The 19,733-nt window shown below is 37.2% G+C and overlaps 1 protein-coding gene across 1 annotated transcript in view; it reads right to left on the reverse strand.

Annotated features, from left to right (window-relative positions):
• Nucleotides 1-1,146: 1,146 nt before the first annotated feature.
• Nucleotides 1,147-19,733, reverse strand: part of STRBP (spermatid perinuclear RNA binding protein) — an 88,516-nt gene continuing 69,929 nt past the window's right edge. The window contains exons 12-17 of the mRNA XM_006834743.1: nt 13,882-14,040; nt 11,259-11,393; nt 10,826-10,966; nt 6,892-7,015; nt 4,351-4,395; nt 1,147-1,787 (exon numbers count right to left, since the gene is read on the reverse strand). Coding sequence (XP_006834806.1) covers nt 1,711-1,787; nt 4,351-4,395; nt 6,892-7,015; nt 10,826-10,966; nt 11,259-11,393; nt 13,882-14,040 — 681 coding nt within the window. The 3' untranslated portion in view covers nt 1,147-1,710. The remainder of the gene's footprint in view (nt 1,788-4,350; nt 4,396-6,891; nt 7,016-10,825; nt 10,967-11,258; nt 11,394-13,881; nt 14,041-19,733) is intronic.

Consider the following 19,733-nt stretch of genomic DNA (forward strand, 5'->3'; position numbering starts at 1 on the left):
GCCCTCTGGTTTATGTCTAGCCACTAATGCACAGGATGAGAATGGTAAATTCACAGCTATTTCCAGCAAGTGATGAGGTTTTATTAAAGCATCACCCACCACTAATACAGACAAAAGGTCAAGGAGCAGAAGAAACCAACACATTGTATAATCAACAAGGGAAGGGAACCTTATATTTGTTTTAAATTGTTCATTTCACTTTCATTCAGTGGTCCCAAAGAAATCTGGAACATGCATTTGCCATGTTTTATGAAGCCCATTCTCACTGACAGGCACTGTTCAGCTCTAAACACAAAATTTAAGAGGAAAGAGAAAAGTTAATTCATGCTAAAAATGAACGTCTGTACGACATAAAGACGTTTAAATATTGGCATGGGACCACACTGTTGATTTCATGGGGGTGAGTACCTTAATGAAACCATTACCTTCTAGTAACATTATAGGCTTTCCAATAAGGTGCGAATGCAAGTGGAAGACTTAAGTCTGCACCCTTTACAGAACAGCACAATGTTACTAATCGTTTGTCACCAGCTTAATCAGGTGTCTGAGAAATAAATGCTGACCCATGGCTGAAACCTGTCACTTTTCACAGCAGCACTCAACAAGAACTGGGACAATCGAAGAGCAAGTTTTTATGGGGACCCTGTTGCTGCTTTAGATTCTGATGTAATTGAAGAGGAAAAGAGACCCTTCAATAAATCCCAGAAAAAAATCAACTAACCTTTCATCTTATCTGCATAAAAAAAGCCAGGGAGTGAACACAGTATCTTACAGAGTGAAGAAGGCCACAAGAACAAGAGAGGGTGATTGGTCGATCAATTTATTATTTTTTAAAACTTGGAAATTCAGAAACTAATCACACCCCTCCTTCCCCATCTCTGGGCAGTGCTGTTAACTACAAGCAGCGCTCTGATAACAATAGAACCTTTATCACGGGGGTGCCCTTGTACACAGGAGTACTCAGGGCTTACAAAGGAAGACTGGCTCAAACTAACAATCACCTTTGCTGCTGCTTTTTTGTTTCGTTTTGTTTTTTAGCAGTATGCTTACAAATGAATGGGTTCTAGAACTACATTATAATTAGTTTCCAATTCCTTGTAATTTGATACCAAAACATATCAAAAATAATAAGCTAAAACAATATTGAAACCCATATTTTATTGGCTTTAATTACACACTTCAATATTTACAAAGTTAAAGTTTAAATGAAAAGTCTCTATTGTATTAAAAAAAAAATAGCTACAGCCTGAATTAAAGTGCCCTGGGGCAAATACAAATCCATGGGCTAAGGAATCAGTGACTGCATCAGGAACCAGGCAGTACTCTGTTACAACAAAGCAGTTTATTTGTCATCAGTGTCTGAGACTCTATACATCCTTCACAAATTTAATTTTACATAATCTGATACTTTTCTTAAAACTGAAACTTTGAACTGCTAGATTTTTACTCCCCTAGAATAGAAGGGCTGATGTAAGTTATTTTCCAGAAATGAGGTACCGTTTCACAGAACTGGTTTCCTTTTGTCTGTTTTCAAGTTTTAAAGAACTGAATTCGCATTTGTTATCAATCAAAAAGTAGGAAAGATGTTCTTTACAAATAATTTTGATCAAGTATATGTTCAAAGAAAGCAGAATTAAAAAGGCTTTTTCTCTAACATTCTGTATTGGACTGTACTGTTGTTGCTCAATAGGAATTAGCTTCTGTCATTTGCTAAAAGAATGAGTAGTGGGGAACAGGATATGTTGGGAATTTCATAACGGGCAACAGAACCATTCTCTTGGGCAAACCTACAGAGAAAAGAAACGGAGAGGACTCCAAATAAGTTTAATAATCCAAAAAAGTTTTTTCAGGTAAAAAATAATCTTACAGTAATCATCTTAACCTTTTCCAGATTAGTCAGCCAACATCTAACATTTTGGTAGGTACTCACAGACCTTTTATTTTGAAATTGCTCAAAATAATTTAATAAATTTTCCCCTTAAAAATTAAGATAATTACATCATACGAAGACTGATATTCAGAAACCAATTTCAATTGCGTGAGCCTCCATGAATTCTAAACATCAAAAGCGATGCTATTAATCTTCTAAAGTCACTCTAGAAATCCATTACTGGTTCACAGTTTGGCCCACCACATATTACAGAAGACACAGAACTACAAGAGTCAGAGCACAGATGGGCTGTGCAGGCCTCAGTTCCCCAGAAAGGCAGTTCCAACTGAAACCGTGAGCAGGTGTCTTATCTGCTTGATGGCTAACGCCAGTATTGGCATGGCAAATCTGGAAAGATTACTTTCTTAATTTTGCAATTAATACGTTCTTGTGGCCTCACAAACTTCTGCATACTTAAGTATGATTTGAAATCTGCTCCTATTTCTATTCTAATATTCACCCTATGGAGAAATCACAAAGCAGCAACAGCAGGTATTCAAGAGCACCAAATGACCAGAGGGAAATTACCCCACATGCAACAGCTTTACAAAGGCCAAAAGACATATTTACCTTACAGCCAAAATAAAGCATTGTTTTAGTAGGTTTGCATCACAGTAACATTAAAAAACCAAATCTTTTATGTGAAAAATGGGGGCATCAAATTTCACCAGCTTTGGAAGTCAGTTATATGGCACATGGAAGAGAGGAGCCTTCTGAAGTGGGGGGCTCAGAAGCCGAAGGGTGAAAGTATAATGTTAAAGGAGGAAGAGGAGGAACAAGAGAGAAAAATTTAAAAGATTGAGCAAAATATGAATGTAGCTTAGAGTGTAGATATTAAAATGTTTTTAAAAGGGAAAAATCAAGTTCCAGCAAATCTAAAGAACCTAAAACAACTTTAGTTTGGTCACAGAGAAAGACCGACTTAAAAATCTGCCCAAGGAGGCAGATGCTTTGGTGTTCACACGAAACACAACACAGCCTAGTTGGGTAAAAGTTTTTGGATAAAGTGACCAAACCTAATTCATAAGGAAGAATGAGATGGCCACAAAATTAAGAAGCTGATTCATGAAAGCAAATGGCCAAAGCAAAAGGAGCTAGTTTGAATTTAGAAGATATTCTGGGTGAAAACATATTCTTGATATAGTACCCAATTCTTAACACCCCTCCCTTCAGTTCAGAATAAGGGAAGCCTTGACCAAAACTGAGGGTTTTGAGGAGACATTTAAGGGAAGGATTTAACTCCAGAGACTCTGCACTTTGCCTTAACGAAAACGTGCTCCAAATGTTTGATCCTTGCAGCTTCCCCACATTTTTCCAGTAACTGTCTATGTTACTGGGGAAAGTGGCCAAACCATTCACTCTCTATGTATTCCCATAGTTGTAATACCAAGTGAAGCTTCAGTTCAACAGTATCTTATGAATCCATAATTCTCACCCAAACAAAAATGGAAAAGCTGAGGTGTGAAGGAGAAAGGCATAATGCAAAAGATCTTGAGGGGCATGAGAAGGACTGAAGCCACAGTTGTAATACATTAAAGGTCTTTTCCTTCTGTGTACATGCATGCCCAGCTTAGGAATGCAATGACATCCATACACACACGTGTACATGCACTCTCACATACACACACTGACTCTCCTCTCAAGGACAAACATCCTGCCGATGGCTCACTCTGTAACATGTAGCACCTGAGTTAGAAAAAAGTGTCTAAAAGCATATCACTGACTCCAAACCTTATTGCCTCCATTGCCACATAAACCTCATTCAAAGTTACCCAAAGGGCCACTGGGCTTCAATTACGCATTTGCTTTCATTTTGGTGGGTAGGGGAGACACTATGATTTTCTAACATGTACTGCAGACTTTCTGCAGTAAACACTTAGATAACACCGATGGCCATATCCCAACTACTTCCTCTCAATGACCAATGATACCCTGTTCATTCCACCCCAAATACAAAATTGAAGGAAAGGGATAGCAGCCACAAATTTGGAGCAAGCCAAGTCCTATCCCTGACTCAAATCAGGTCCACAGTTCACACAATTCCAAATTAGATAGTTGAATGTAGTTATGTAATTGGCAAGCAGCCAAGTAGGAACTGGGTATGGCCCTTCAGTAGCCTTTGAATGGAGTATAAGTTGGCTGTAAGAAGAGCTACTTAAAAATATTTCATTTCAATATGGTCAGAAACAGGCAATTAGAACAAGCAATCTTTCCGTCAGGCAAAGCAGAGAGAAGAGCAATTCCAACCAAACCAAGAACCACAAGGTTGTGGCATTTTCAAAGAGAATTTAAGTTGGGTCACTAGAATAAACAGACCTGAGAGCCTCTGATTCATTTACAGAAACCCTAGATACAAACTGTGCTTTGGATTGCTGTGACAGAGTATTTAAGAGGAGAAATCAGTAAGATGATGTACATACCATAGGCAGGGGCAGCTGTGCTGTAACCATATGGTGTTCCATAGCCTAGTGTAAAGAAGAAAGCAGATCAGTCCAGGACAAAAAGCAATGGGCACTGGTCCAGTTTACAATACTACCTGGTACAGTACTCTGGGTCCTGAGAATTCCTCCAGATGGTGGATGGATGAGAATCACTCCCAGAATGATGCTAGTCTAGCCTGATCCTTCCTTAGATGAAGAAACTTCTTACCATGGTCTACAAGACTTCTTGACCTACTAGAATATCCTGGCTCTGTCTCACTGAATTTACCAAACTATTTTGTAATTCACAACTTCTTGAATGTCTTATTCATCTTTGTATCATCTGAATCTAGCAGAAGTTCTGGCATATAAAAAACACTAAATGTAATTTGCTAAACAAATGTGTAGAATCACTCAAGTTACCAATTTTTCAAAGTTGGGAAAAAGAACTTTCCAGGTCTCTATTCAGAAAACAGAGAAGAGCAGGTTAAGAACTCAAATTCCTACTTAAAGAAGAATATAAGGATACTTTTTGTAAGAACGAGGGAAAGATCCATGACTTCTTCATCTTTGAATTCCTTGTTTCAGCACAAGACCTGACAGGGATCACCACAATAAATGTTGGTGGAAATTAACGTAGCATCTAGTGCTTGTGAAATGGCCAGCAAAGAACAAAGCACATAAGAACACAAAAACGTCTGGGCCAATTAGTTCTGGCAATAGATTCTTATACTACGAGGTTGCAAAAAGTTCGTAGAAAAATTTCTATTACCTTTTAATTCAATTTTTCCATGAACTTTCTGAAACCCCTAGCATGCATATCCTCAGACATACAGCTCACCACAGGAAACCTCAAGCTACTGTTATAGTGCTGTTGTAAGGATAAGAAATACTATGTTAATAGAAGCTGCTATTTTTAATCTTTCAGTTTAAAAAAAAAATCCTTTAAAACATATAAATAAAATCATTTGGGTGAATCTCTACAAAAATTTGGTTTCTAAAGCACGAGGAGAGAAAATCTGCATGGGACCTTTACAGCATACCCAAGCACATCAAGTTTTTTCACAATACACTTTTTTCTACACTCCATTACTGTTGCTCAGAAGAACATTTTCCTCTTCTACCTGACCACCTACCATTCATCTTTGAGATCAGTGTCAAATAGCACTGCCTCTGTGAAGTTTCCCAGGCTTGTGGCTCACTCCTTTCCAACCCCATTAACAGCCTGCACCATATTGCACTATGTTTATTTAAGTGTCTGTTTCTTTCCCATTGGACCACAAGCATTCTTTAGGGCAAGAGACTAGGTCTTAAGTCAGTTCCAAATCTCCTGTTTGGGGGAAAAGCACTGAAACGTATACTGAATAAATGAACTGCTTTTAGGGACTGACTGACATATTTCCTGAGGGTTACGGAGTTCCCACATTTTAATCCCTACTTAAGTCATACAGCTCAGTCCTTTGTGCTTACTAGCTTATTCTAGGGGTTTTCAAACAGTTTGTAGAAAAATTCCATTAGCTTTGAATTGCATTTTTCCATAAAGCTTCCTAAATGGCCTAATCAAATTTTTTCTTAGGTGGTACCTAATAAGCAATAACTAGATAAGACTTTTTGTTTTCTTTTGTTTTTTGCTTCTTGACCTCCGTGCCTTCTCTCTCTTTCAAAAAAAAAATTTTATTGGTGGGAGGGAGGGGAGAATGTACACCAAAATATTCAGGAATATATACAATCTTTAAACAACCAAAGGGCACATTCTGCAAGCCTGTCTCCTGGGTGCTAGCAAACAGGATAAGACTGTATCTTAATGAGTTTCATCTTGACCAACAACTAAAAGTAATCTACTTTTCAAGTTACAAGCCATGTGGTGAAATGGAGAGAGTATAAACTTTGAACTACAAAAAACTATAATCAAATCTTTGCTTTGCTATTTACTAATTGATTCACCTTGGTCCTAGTTGCCTTTTTTCCTTAAGCTTCAGTTTTCTCACCTAGAAAGTAGAATTTGTAATTTGTAGAAACTCTGAAGATTTTTTAAAAATTAAGTGAAATCAGTTATACAAAAGTATCTGGTATATACTAAGTCCTGGATAAATGAGTTCCCCTTTCTTTCTTCTAGTACATCTTTAATCTCTGATAGGTCCCAAACATTGTGTTAAATAAATGTTAATAATGCTACTCTTCATCCCATTTAACTATAGTCTCTTATCAACAATTTTTCACTCCTGTTATACTCAACCTATATTCTATGTTCCCATTGAAAACACACTCAATCAATCTTTGGTATATCTTTTAGCTTTCTCACTGTCATAATATGTCCCCTCAATCAAGTGCAATATTATTCATCTGTCATTTCCCTCCAGGGATCCTCAGCAGATTCCATGAGAAAACCTATGACATTCTGTAGTCTTTTCTTTTTGAATATCTATGTACACCCATTTTATACCTGTGCTATACTCCCAGAGACCCTGGAAATCAAAGAGATGCTGCTTTTCAAAGCCTGGCCCAGAAAAGGAGGCAGAGCTCTTGGAGGCTATACTATACCTGGAGCTATGTAGCCAGGAGCAGCTGTGGCCCCAACAAAAGCTCCCCTTGTTAGAGTTCCTCTTCCTCTGCCCCGAACAGCCTGGACTGCTGCGGACACAGCTGTATTCACAACACCCTTTGCCTAATAAAAATAACACATTTTCATTAGTGAGAGGAAATAAGAACTATCATTCTGTCTCCTCTTTAAGATGTACAAACTCTTTGAGAAACTTGAGCCTGTAGGTGAGACAATAAGTTGTTCTGTGCCCTTCAGCCTTCAATTTATCATTTGTAAAATGAAAATGATACGTACTTTACAGAACTGTTCTGGAGAACACATGAAAGCAGGTAAATATCATATCTTTTTCATCTGAATGTTAACCAAAAAGTGTTTATTTTCTACATACAAATTTAAGTGGTGAAATCACATTCAAAGTCATCTAGCTCTGGTTGAAGTGACTGTGAGGCACCAGGGGGGGTTCAGTGGTAGAATTCCTGCCTTCCATACAAAAGACCCAGGTAAGATTCCTAGCAATCATCCACTTCATGTGCAGCCACAATACAATTCTCAGTGGGGGCTTGAGTGTCGCTATAAAGCTAATCAGGCTTCAGCATAACTTCCAGGCTACAATACACTTGTAAGGCTGGTCAATCTACTTCTGAAAATCAATCAATGAAAACCCTATGGATCATGGGGATAGCCCAGAACTGAGCAGCATTTGGCTCTATTGTACTTGGGGTCACCATGAGTAGGGGCCTGCTCATTGACAGCAAACAAGAACAAAGTAATTATAGACCCTTGGCACCTATGTTCAAAATCACTGAATTCTCTTCCCAGGGGCAGAAAACATCCTAAAAACAAGGATGGGGTGATGTGGAGGTACCAAAATAGGAAAACCAAAAGTAGATGCCAATTCCTGCCCTCTTAAATAACTATGACTCCAGAAAGGTCATGTGATTTCATTGGACTTGTTTTTCCTGTTCTATGTGTGTATATAAATCAACTAATCATTAAATAACTAAATACCACCCCTTGCTCTAAAATGTTAAGGGAACTTACTGAAGTCACATGATGCCTATAATGATCACCCCAAATGTAAAAACAGGATAACTACACTCAGAGCTTATTTTCCTTGCTTAACAGTTTAAAGAACAACTGATAAAAATGGGTATGAAAACACTCTGAAATGTAAGGTAGATAAATCAAGATTATTCAACTACTCTTTTCCCAAGGTATTTCCTAAAATTTCCTGAAATTTTAGGAAAACCAAATGGATGTTGTGGTACTGCGACCTCCATTTGGGCCTTTGGGCATTTATAGACTGGCTAAAGAAGCTTTGGGACATCTGCTTAAGCAAGGCAGAGACCAAGGGGCCACATGGCAGAGACACTGAAGAGGAGTGTTTGCAGTACAGCACAGAAGAGCCATTCCTAAAGGGAGAGCTGTTGCATCTGGTTCAGATCCTGAATTACATCCTGGTCATTTATCTAATAAACCCCTTAACAAAGAGTATTGCCTATGAGTTCTGTGTGAACATGGCAACAGATGGCCAAACCCATATGTGAAGCAGAGAGTACTGTGGGAGGGAGGGATGATGTCAGAAGTGGGCAAAGGTTGAAGGATACAGGCAGGTTTAACTTCTGTCTCATAGGAATCAATCAGCCTTGGGCAGATTTTGAATTTGATTCTTCCCCCTTGTGAAGTAAAAGGAAGTCACACACATGGCCTGTACCATTTTTGCAGATGTCTAGTTTTTAAAAAGTTATACTTATTTTCAAATACAAACATGCAGAAAAAACTAGACCTAGAAAGAAAAAAATACAATCAAGATACAAGCAAGGTGGTACAGAGCCTCAGAGCATACTACATAATCAAGTAACCAGTTTATCTTTTAACAGAGAAACTCTAAAACAGCTTAAATAGTGAAAGTATACATATGTTTATCTCACACTGAAAAGCCATCATCTTAATCCACCTGGGATACTTCTGAGTAGGCATAAGACACTTTCAAGGCTGAAAGTATAACAGATATTTTTCTATTTGGCTGAAATCTGTATCAGATTGTTTGAGTTTTACAATTTCTAGTCTGGAAATTTTTGAAAAATGAATAAATTTCATGCAGACTTCTTTTTTCACATGGCTTAGTCAAAAGTAGTCTGGAAGCAGCAATTTGGCAACAGCACACAAATCTAGCTCATGTCAACAAAAGCCTAACAAATACCTGTATTTATTTATTAAGGCTACTTGGTAAGCCATCTTATTTTTATTTGTAAAAATCTATTTTATTTTCTGTTGTTAAGGATATGCAAAGCACAACAGACACCAATTCAATTTTTACCTTTAAAATTCAGTGACATGGATTTCTTTTCAACTTGAACATTCTCACTCTCTTTTTGCAAGTATGCTTTTAAACACTTAAAATTAAATGACCAAATATAAAATGTGACTAATAGGGAAAACACATACCAAACTAAACAAGGTAACAATTACCCTTCTACTATTTAGTACTTATTTTGTCCTATATACTACAGAATTTTAGGGTAAAAAAGCCCACTTTATGTGTCTTGCTGCAATTTTAATGACCTTACTTTTTTATTTCGTCTCTGAAAAGGTATTTTTCTGTTTATGCAAGTTAAACACTGCTGCACTGCTTATTATAATAAATGCAAGAAGTTTAAACAAAAACAAATCTCTTGAGATCAATGTAATATACAATAGAAGAATGACAATGACCTTAGCAGGGCAAGAATATGGTTTTAAAGGGAGTCCTGGTGTGGCACTGGGCCAATGCATTAGAATGCAAAGTTGGTTTGAACCAGGTCAGTGGATCAAGCTCATTAGCCGCCGCTTGGAAAACCTATACAGGGCCACTATGAGTCAAAACCAGGTTGACAGAACCTAACACCACCATCAAGTAGGAGTCCTTAGGTGGCACAAATGGTTAAGCACTCAACTACTAGCCAAAAGTTTAGAAGTTCAAACACTGTCACAGGTGACTCCAAGACAGACCTGATAATTTACTTCCAAAAGGCCACAGCCTTGAAACCCTGTGGGGTAGTTCTACTTGAATCAGTTTGACAGCTACTAACCATGTCATCATTACCACCATCATTCGTTAGCAATGTTACTTCAGGACAAGTCTCTTAATAACGGCACTGTTTCCTCATTTACAAAATGAGATCAATTTCTACACTCTTACAATGTGCTTAACATGTTTAAAAGCAAATGAACATAACGCTAAACAAGCTTAAATAATCTTAAATTTCCTATCAGTTTATAATTTTAGTTGATTTGTTTCTAATACACACTATATTCATACATTATTTTACAGCAGTACTTTCCATGAGGTAGAGGTAGAGAATGTCTTATATTTACTCAAGTCTTTTCCCCTCACACTATGCACATGTTATATATCTGGAAAACATTTTTTGAATGCATAAGTGATGGGGTAGAAGAATATAGTCTCCAAAAACATATAAATGCCAACATTTCTAAATACCTTATTGTGAACCAGGGCCTTCAGCAGTATTCACATCCTCAAAGTCAATAATGAATAGAAGGACACAGTGTCAAGTTCTACTATGCCATCTCCAATTGAAACCCAGAGCAAAGAAAGCAAAAGTATGAAACTGGAAAGGAAATGGAAGAGCATCTGCAGACTCAGATCAAATACTTCCCTCAAGTACAGGAATGCTAAATACCCTGACAACTTACTTAACTGAAAAACACCTCATCCCTATGGCCTAATCATAATAATAGTGTGTTAACTTTTATTTTCAACCTTAAAAAAATGACAGAACAGGGACTCACTGGCCACATTTATATTACTCACTGACTTAACCCAAAGAAAAATAACTTCAGAAAAAGCTAAAGTGGCACAAAGTCAGGAAAGGAAGTTTAATTCCTATAACATTTTTAAAGGTATTACAAAGGTTTAGTGTTAACTCATACCTGAGGGATAATCTTCTTTTTCTTATTATTTGCTGCATTGGGTCCAGAAAATAGTTTCTCGAGAGCAGCTAATGCTGCACTTGCCTTTGCCACTTTCTTATTTGGACCTGCACCTCGGAATTTCTGTCCATCTACTTCTACCTAAAATCAAGAACAGCACTTTGCAATTACTCCATGTAATTCCCCTCATGAAGTCCCCCCACCCCATAAAGTTTTAATTTAAATGTATCATAACACAGAAAACACCAAAAGTCAAATAATGCAACAACAATTGGTTCAGTCTAAAATACAAGGGGGCTTAAAAAGTTTGTGGACAAAACGAATGAAAAGATAATGGAATTTTTTCCGTAATTTTTTTTTGTAGCCTCTTTATATAATTTCAAGATATCCTTACCTTTCTAACAAAAAACAAAAAGTTAGCTTGTATACACACCTCCATTACAAAACGTTTGTCATGGCTTCCACCAGTCTCCGAGATGAGTTCATACTTAAGACCTCTTCTTTTTTCATTAAGCTCCATTACAGGATTTTTGCCACTTGCTGTAAGGATTGGGCCCTGAGTTCTTACCTAAAAGGAATACACAGGTTTTCAGTCAAACAATATTTCATAACATTAAGTGCATAATAATTTGATGTTAAATTTATAATATAAATATAATTATACAATGTCTGTTAAAAAAGGAATCCTGGTAACAGTGTATTATGAGCTGAGCTGTCAACCACAGTCAGGGGTTCAAACTGATCAGTTGTTTCACAAGAGAAAGAGGAGGCTTTCTGCGCTTTTTTACAGCCTCGGAAACCCTACGAAGCATTGCTATGAGTCAGAACTAACTCAATGGCACACCACCACCACCACATCTGTTGATTAAGAGGCTCAAAAATCCTCCTTGAAAATATTTAGGAGCTAGAATGTGTGACCACCCTGTGTATAGAAAGGGAAAGCAAAGCATCTTTAAAGGCATGGAAACTATAAGCAGTAAAGGTTGCAGTCAGTAATCTGGTCAGCCTGCCTTTAGTCTCAAAAGACCAATATTGCAAATCAATTTAGCCTCAGCACCACCTGGCACTCCAGGGTCTGATGTGAGAGCTCAGTATCTAATAGCAATATTCTAAATGACTAACATAGAGTGTACAATAATTGGGATTCAGATGATACCTGAGGGCTCACTATTGTTCATCTTTAGGGTTAGGAAGAAATTCTTCTGTATTTTGGGGGTGTGACGAAAATGTAACTGCATACCCTTCAGTCTATCCAAACAAACAACAGAAAACAAGTAAGGTAAAAATGAACTCTGGTGTGGCACTGTAGGGATAAGCCCTTGACAGCAAGGCCAATTAAACAGCAATGTCAGCAGTTCAAACTCACAAACAACTCCTCTAAAACCCCTTTCAGGGTTTCTATGGGTCTGAACCAACTGAGTGGCACTCAGAAACAATGGGTAAAAACAGGAGTTCTGGTGTGGTGTTGCAGGATAAGCACTGGACTAGTAACAACAAGGTATTCCTTGGAAACAATAGCAACAAGGTAAAACATAATTCCCTGGGTGGTATAAATAGCTAACATACTTGGTTGCTAACCAAAAGATTGGTGGTTCAAGTCCATCCAGACACAACTGGAATAAAGGAATGGCAATCTACTTCTGGAAAGCCAATCAATAGTTAGAAATTGACTCAAGGGCAACTGAATTTTACTGGTTAGGGTAAAAATAATGGGCTACTGAAATTTAAAAATAATAATAATAATAATAATAAAGGTAATCATTTCCTGCCCTCAAGGAGCTACACTTTAGTAGAAAGAACAAATTCATCCATGTTATGGAAACTCTGGAGGGAATCACTTTCTAGGGTGATCTACTTTTCCTAGAGCCTGACCTTAAAGTAATGTGTACCTGATCATGTCATATAAGTACCTGATCAGGAGGAAAACAAGAGAGAAAGAAGAAACAGTGATGCAAAGGCCCAAGAGAGAACACTTGTTTGGGGAATGGCAAGAAGTTTAGTTTGCGTAAGGAAGTAAAGAGAAGAAGGCAGTAGAACAGAATCTGAGTAGAAAAACTCTTGATGAGGCCAAATTGTAGAGGGCTTTGTGTGCTAAGCAAATGAGCTTTGACTTTATCCAGGAAAATGAGGAGCCAACTGAAAGACTTTAATCTGGTAAATAACATTATCAGTGTCAAAAACAGTGGACAAGGACTGACTTGATGGAGGATAACACTAGAGGTAAGGAAGAGATACAATCCTGTAGAAGTGTGAAGGTTCAAAGGAAGAAAAAGGCAAGCACAAATACACATACACAGCATTATAGGTTATTCTTCAGAAAGGAAATAGTAAAAGATCAAGCTCTTTGAGGTCACAGATCTTCTCAGTAGTTCCGAGACAGTTAATTGCGCAATAAATGCTGAATAAAGCAAATGGAGGTCTGAAAGGATTATTCTGTATATGAGTCTAATGGCCAGCAAGGTTCTTTTAATAAAGTATTCTAAGCAGATTTTTAAGTAGCTGATGCTGCACAAATGAAACATTGGAAATTTTTTAAACATAAATTCAGTAAACAATCCAGTCCCTCTCAATAGATATGATTCCTTAAAGAAATTTTATAGTCTACATAAATTTCAGGGCAAATTTCCAATATCCATTTTTAAAAGCTAGTAAGTAATTTTTGAAACTATAGTCTATGGCAGTCATTCTCTGCTCTCCAGATCTAAAATCACATTGTTGTTATAAAAATGACTTAAGACATAAAAATATTTGTGGTTAAGCACTTGACTGGTAACTGAAAGTTGACAGTGTGAATCCAACAGCTGCTCTGTGGGAGAAAGATACAACGGTTTATTTCTGTACAGTTTACAGCCTTGGAAACCCTCTGGAACAGATCTACTTGTCTTACAGGGTCACTCTTGAGTTGGAATTGACTCACTAACTGTGGGTTTGGTTTTTGGTTTACCTCTGGAAGGTAAGCTTGCTTTTGATTTTCTTATTTATACTTTTCCATATTTCTCAAATATTCTATAGTATACATATATCACTTTTTACTAAGGGAAAAAACACAAGTATACCTCTAAGGTACTGGAGGTTTCAGTTGTAGAATTTCCAGTATTATTGCTTGAGTTTGAAGACATCGTTTCATTTTTGCCTTCATTATCTGATTTTTCATCGGAACTCATACATTCAATATCTGCATCAAAGCCTGTTGGGTATCCCATTGCCTGCAATACCTGTACAGATGACATTAAAATTCAATTTTAGCACTAGAGATCATAGAGAATACATGAAATGACTAAAGCAATTCAAAACACTTGGATCCATGAAGCACTTTGCAGGAAGAGCAAAATGGTGCTAAATCTACAAAACTTAACCAAGTTATACCTATCAGGGTGTTAGCATGAGAAGACAAGGAAACCCTCTTCAGAATAATTCACTTTAAATAAAGGATGAGTGAAATACAATCCTGACTTTGCTTCTTGAGTATTTATTTGGAGGTGAAAGTTAAAGGAAATAAATAGTATAGCCAAATTCAACCAATGGGATTAGGGGAAAAGTAAAATGTCGTTATTAAATGCCATCAAGTTGGTTCCGACCCATAGTGACCCTGTACAGGGTTCCCGAGGATCAACTGGTGAGCCTGAACCGCTGACCTTGCTGTTCAAATGGCTTTGCAGTCCAGTGCATTAACCCACAGCGCCACACCAGGGCTCTAAAAGTAAAATAGCACCCTGTAAAATGTACACTGGACTGGAAAATTCTGAGGTTTTAGTACTGTGAATCTGTCTCTCCACTGGTCTTCAATTTTTCAATCTGCAAAATGAGAAGTTGGGTTTAGTTGATTTCTATATTATGTGGCTCAACACACTGAGTCTGGAAAGTGGCCCAGAAAGGGAATCAAGTGTTCTACTTATTGATCTCTTTGCTTTCAACTTAAACTACAAATGAGATTCAAAAGAAAATAAAAGATTCAGTCTTTGGGGTTTATTTTCTATGATAAATGAGCCAAGGATAATTTAGGCAAGTATTTCTATCCCTGCCTTTCAAGACTTAATTACTTTATAGATACTTCCAAAGCAGAAATTTTTTTTTCCATTTAGTTGCCTGGCATTTCTCATATTCTTTTGAAATAAAACTTTCAAAACACTGGTGTGTGCATGTGCACACGGTATATGTAGCTTTCTATTTAATACCTCTTTCCAGACTTACTGCCTTTTATATGTCTGAAAGAGGGAACCTTCACTTACATGAACGTTTTAATATTTTCACAGGCCTTTTTCAAAGAAAACTGCATTATCTAGTTACTAATTAAAGATTTATTTTAGAAGATACAGGACAGGTTTCCAAAGACACCTGTATTTGTCTCAGCTTTTAATGTTTTTACATTCCTGGAGTGTAAAAACAATGTCATATTTCTTAAAAATCTCAACTATACCTACATATTATTGCTGTTGTTGTTAAGTGCCGTTGAGTCAATTCCAACTCACAGTGACCCTGTATGAGGATTTCAAAGGAGCAGCTGGTGGGTTTGAACTGCTGACCACTTGGTTCACAGTCCAGTGTTGATCCTACAGTGCTGTTAAGTGCCACTGAGTCAGTTCTCACCCATAGTGTCCCTATATAAGGTTTCTGAGGAGTAGCTAGTAAGCTTGAACTGCTGATTTTACAGTTCAAACTGACTTTGCATTCCAGTGCATTGACTCACCATGCCACACCAGGGCTCCATAAGTACTTTAAAAAATCTGTTACGGTGGGTGGTGTGCCATAGAGTCAGTTCCAACTCATAATGGTTTCTGAGGCTGTAAATTTTTATGGGAGCAGGAAGCCTCATCTTTCTCCCATGGAACAGCTGGTAGTTTTGAACTGCTGACCTTGCGGTTAGTAACCCGATCTATAACCACTACGCTACCAGAGCTCCTTAAAACCAGAAGTCCAGCCTTTATTAACAATGTCATCTTAGACAAACGATTCTGCCAATGCAAATAAAATAGTAGTATTCTAAACAAAATATGGGCAAAAGTAGATTTAAGTACTAAAAGAACCTGAAAGTAATTCATCCAATTCATATGGGAAAAGTTGGCATGCATTCTGTTGAACATTTGAAATCATAAACAAATTCTTCACATTTATTTGGGAATAAAACTAAGAACCCTTCTTTAGGTCTAAGTTCTCAGAGTACTCAGGTGATACTTTACACTAAGTCTCTTCATTAATAGTCTACAAAGAAAATACCTTCTCCACTGTCTGAATCCTACAAATATACTCTCCCTGAGAATTTTCATCTCTGAGTGAACAGCTTTCAGTCTGGAACCAACACTAGCTACACATGCTACATAAGGAGCTCTGGTAGCATAGTGTTGTTACAAGATGGTCTGTTAACCTCAAGGTCAGCAGTTCAAAACTACCAGCTGTTCCAAGGGAGGAAGATGAGGCTTTCTGATCCCGTAAAAATTTACAGCCTTGGACACCCTATACAGGGTCACTATGAGTCGGAACCGAATCCACAGCACATAATCAACCATAATCAACCAACACAAGCTTCCAAAGCCTAGAGTCATATATAAATTTGGTTTATTTCAATAAAATGAATTTAACATTGATCAGTTCTTTCTTCTGCTCCCATAAAGATTTTCAGCCTGGGAAAACCTATACAGGGGTCACTATGATTCTGAATCAACTCAATGGCAGTGGGTAGTCGATGTATTTAATATAAAATACTCTAAAATCAAAACTTAGTTAACACCACTTCTTTCTATCCGTTTCTCACATATCCAGTTCATTTATTACTCAATATATATTTCGATACATTTTAAAACAGTTTACACAGCTGATGAATAATCAGTAAAAGGATATAGTGTCGAATTGCAACACAGCATAGCTAACAAAAATGTCAAGTTAAGTAATTTTTGTGTGCATATATTTTCTAAGAGTATCACTAGTATATATTATATAAGTTGGCATCCTTATACAGCGCTATAGGAGATGATCTGGACTACTAACCACAAGGTTGGCAATTCAAATCTACCAGCTGCTCCTCAGAAATCCTATACAGGGTGTTTATGAGTCGGAACCAACCTGACAGCACTTAACAACATTACAGAAGTCAGAAAAGTAAGGATTTTCCCAGCCTCAGGAACCAAAGCTGGAATCAATATTAAGGCCCCAAAATAGGTATACTGAAGAAAAGTGAGCTTCAGGTGTCCCTCAGCCAATTCAAACTTAATTAACACATCAACAGAGCCTAAGACTCTAATTCCAGGAAACAAAGTGACTGGAAAATCCAGCTGTATGTAAACAGGTTCTTTTTTTTTTTTTTCAGAAAAACCTCAGGATAGGCAGAGAAAAAGGATCCCTTCAGAAACTATGGGCTGAAAGTAAAAAGAAAACACATGACATTCTACCCCAGGATTCTTCATTCAAAAGAAAGTAACATGCATGGCATCTGTATAATTCCATGGCATCTGCTTATGGAATCTAGTAGCTACAACAACTTCTCCAAAGAGCCTTCATTCTTGTCCCTCTCCAGCTGATCTTTTTCTCAAAATAATTAAGAATTTTCATGGTATATGGCTGATTATGTCTCTAAAATGACCTTCATGGGGGACTGTGGTTAAAAAGAATTGGAAAAGGAATGAGAAAATTGGGCAATAATCTCCATCACCTTAGGAATTCCTGCTGCTGAGCTGATTTGTTTGGATTTGATTCTCTGGTGTGAATTATCTTAATATATTCAGAGCCCTTTGGACTTCTGGTCTGGTGATATAACATTAGCACTGGACTGTGAACTACAAGATCAGAAGTTCAATCCCACCTACTGCTCCTTGGAAACCCTGCACATGATTTGGAACAGGGTCATCATGATTTGAAACCAGCCTAACAGCACTCAACAACAACAACATACAGACACCGAACGTAGCTAAAAGAATGAGAATGCAGAATTTTTATTTTATGGGACCTACTTCCATAAACAGATGTTATGATAAAAACTCTCTCAGAATCTTTTAATGAGCAGATTGGTACTATGTGGAATCACTGAACTGGAGGACAACTTGGCAAAATATGCACTTGGGATATAACACACAGCAATACGTCACTGAATGAGTTAATCATTCAAACGCACCTTCCATCTCTAAGATAACTTAAGTGATAACTTCAAAAGATGTAGAACAATAAACTAGAAACATCTAACTGTATTATGGTAAATTCATAATAATGAATAACTTGGCTATCACTAAAAATAAAATTAAATTAAGCTATCATTTAAAATAAGAATAATATGCTATTTAAAAAATTTCAAAATACATTTTTAGATGAATAAAGTTACTAAATCCACGACGCTATTTTAAGTATGCATTTATTGCATACTATGTAGGTCCACCAATCCTTGGGGCCAGATTACGCTTTGAGAATTCATAATTTTTCATACTTTAGAAACCTAATATTACGTACAGACCATATATCTTGGCAATATCCCCTATGGGGTGTCTCAGGTATACGCCATGTTTCTGAAAAGAAAAATAGTAAGTTTTCATATTAACTGGCATAACAAAGACTAAAATTAGACACTGTCAATTCTGGTCAGATTTTTGTCATCCAGTAGAGTTGCATCCAACATAGGAAAAACTTTTTTGAGCTTTTTGGATTTTGAAACTGCAGATAAAGGATGGTGGATAATTAAAGAATAAACTTTTTAAGCTTGAAATATATATACCAAAAGGTCAATGGTTATTATTTCTAGGTTTTGAAAATTCTGGGGGTATTTTATGCTCACTTTCTAAATTATTTACTACAAACAGGTTACTCGTTGATAATCAGAAAATGTCAAAACAATTTACAATAAATAATTTTGTAACTTTTCAGAACCAGACAAAAAATGGAAACTCTATGAGGACTTTAGGGATACTTTTCACCTCAACACAGGAAGGAACTCTCATATAGTTAGTTATCCAATGCATAAATCTGGGAAGTAAGAATATACAGTATCAGAAAAGATAGCAGGCTACTACAGACTGAGATGAGTCAATAGACCATGTCAGATCGTGGATTAGAAATCTTAAACTAAGAGTCACCTTTGGGATTCTCTGATGCTTAATTTATTCTACAAGGGCGGATCAAAAGCCTATATACCATTTCCAAAAATAGTAAATCTCTTCTCAAATTTCAGATTCTTAAGTTATTTACAATCCATCCAAATTGCACTTCAGGGCAAAAAAAGGGTATGCTGGTCATCTACCTCCACCATGATCAGCCCTTACCTCTTTTAAAATGTCCAATCAACTGACATCTATATTCAGATGTTAACCGGGGAGTTTACTCCATAGCGTAAAGCCCTTCCATGTTTACCAAAAGTTCAGCTGAACCAAAAATATGTTAATATTCACAGGGAACTCACTTAAAGCATTCCCAGCCCATCACGGTTCCATTATATTCTTAAAATATAATGCTGCACCAAGTAAGAAACAGGTTATTGTTGTTAAGTGCCATGGAGTTGGTTCAGACTCATAGCAACCCTGTATAGGATTTACGAGGAACAGCTAGTGGATTTAAACTGCTGACCTGTGTGTGATCAAAACTGACCTTGTGGTCCAGTGCTTATCCTACAAAGCCAGACCAGGATTCCAAGAAACAGGTGGTTGTGGTGGTTATGTGCCGTGGAGTCAGTCCAACTCATAGCGACCCTGCACAGGGTTTCCGAGGCTGTATATCTTTACTGGAGCATAAAACCTCATCTTTTGCCCACGGAACAGCTGGTAGTTTCAAACTGACCTTGAGGTTCGCAGCCTGATTCTTAACCACAACGCTACCAGAGCTCCTTAAGAAACAGGTACCGTTAGCTAAATCCTGTCAAACTAAAAATTTGACGTCCAAATGTGAGTGACTTGCTTATATGGGGCTTATATAAAAGATATTTAAAAAGAAACAACTC

This window comes from Chrysochloris asiatica, unplaced genomic scaffold (genome assembly GCF_000296735.1).
Source record: "Chrysochloris asiatica unplaced genomic scaffold, ChrAsi1.0 scaffold00014, whole genome shotgun sequence".
NCBI lineage: Eukaryota > Metazoa > Chordata > Mammalia > Afrosoricida > Chrysochloridae > Chrysochloris > Chrysochloris asiatica.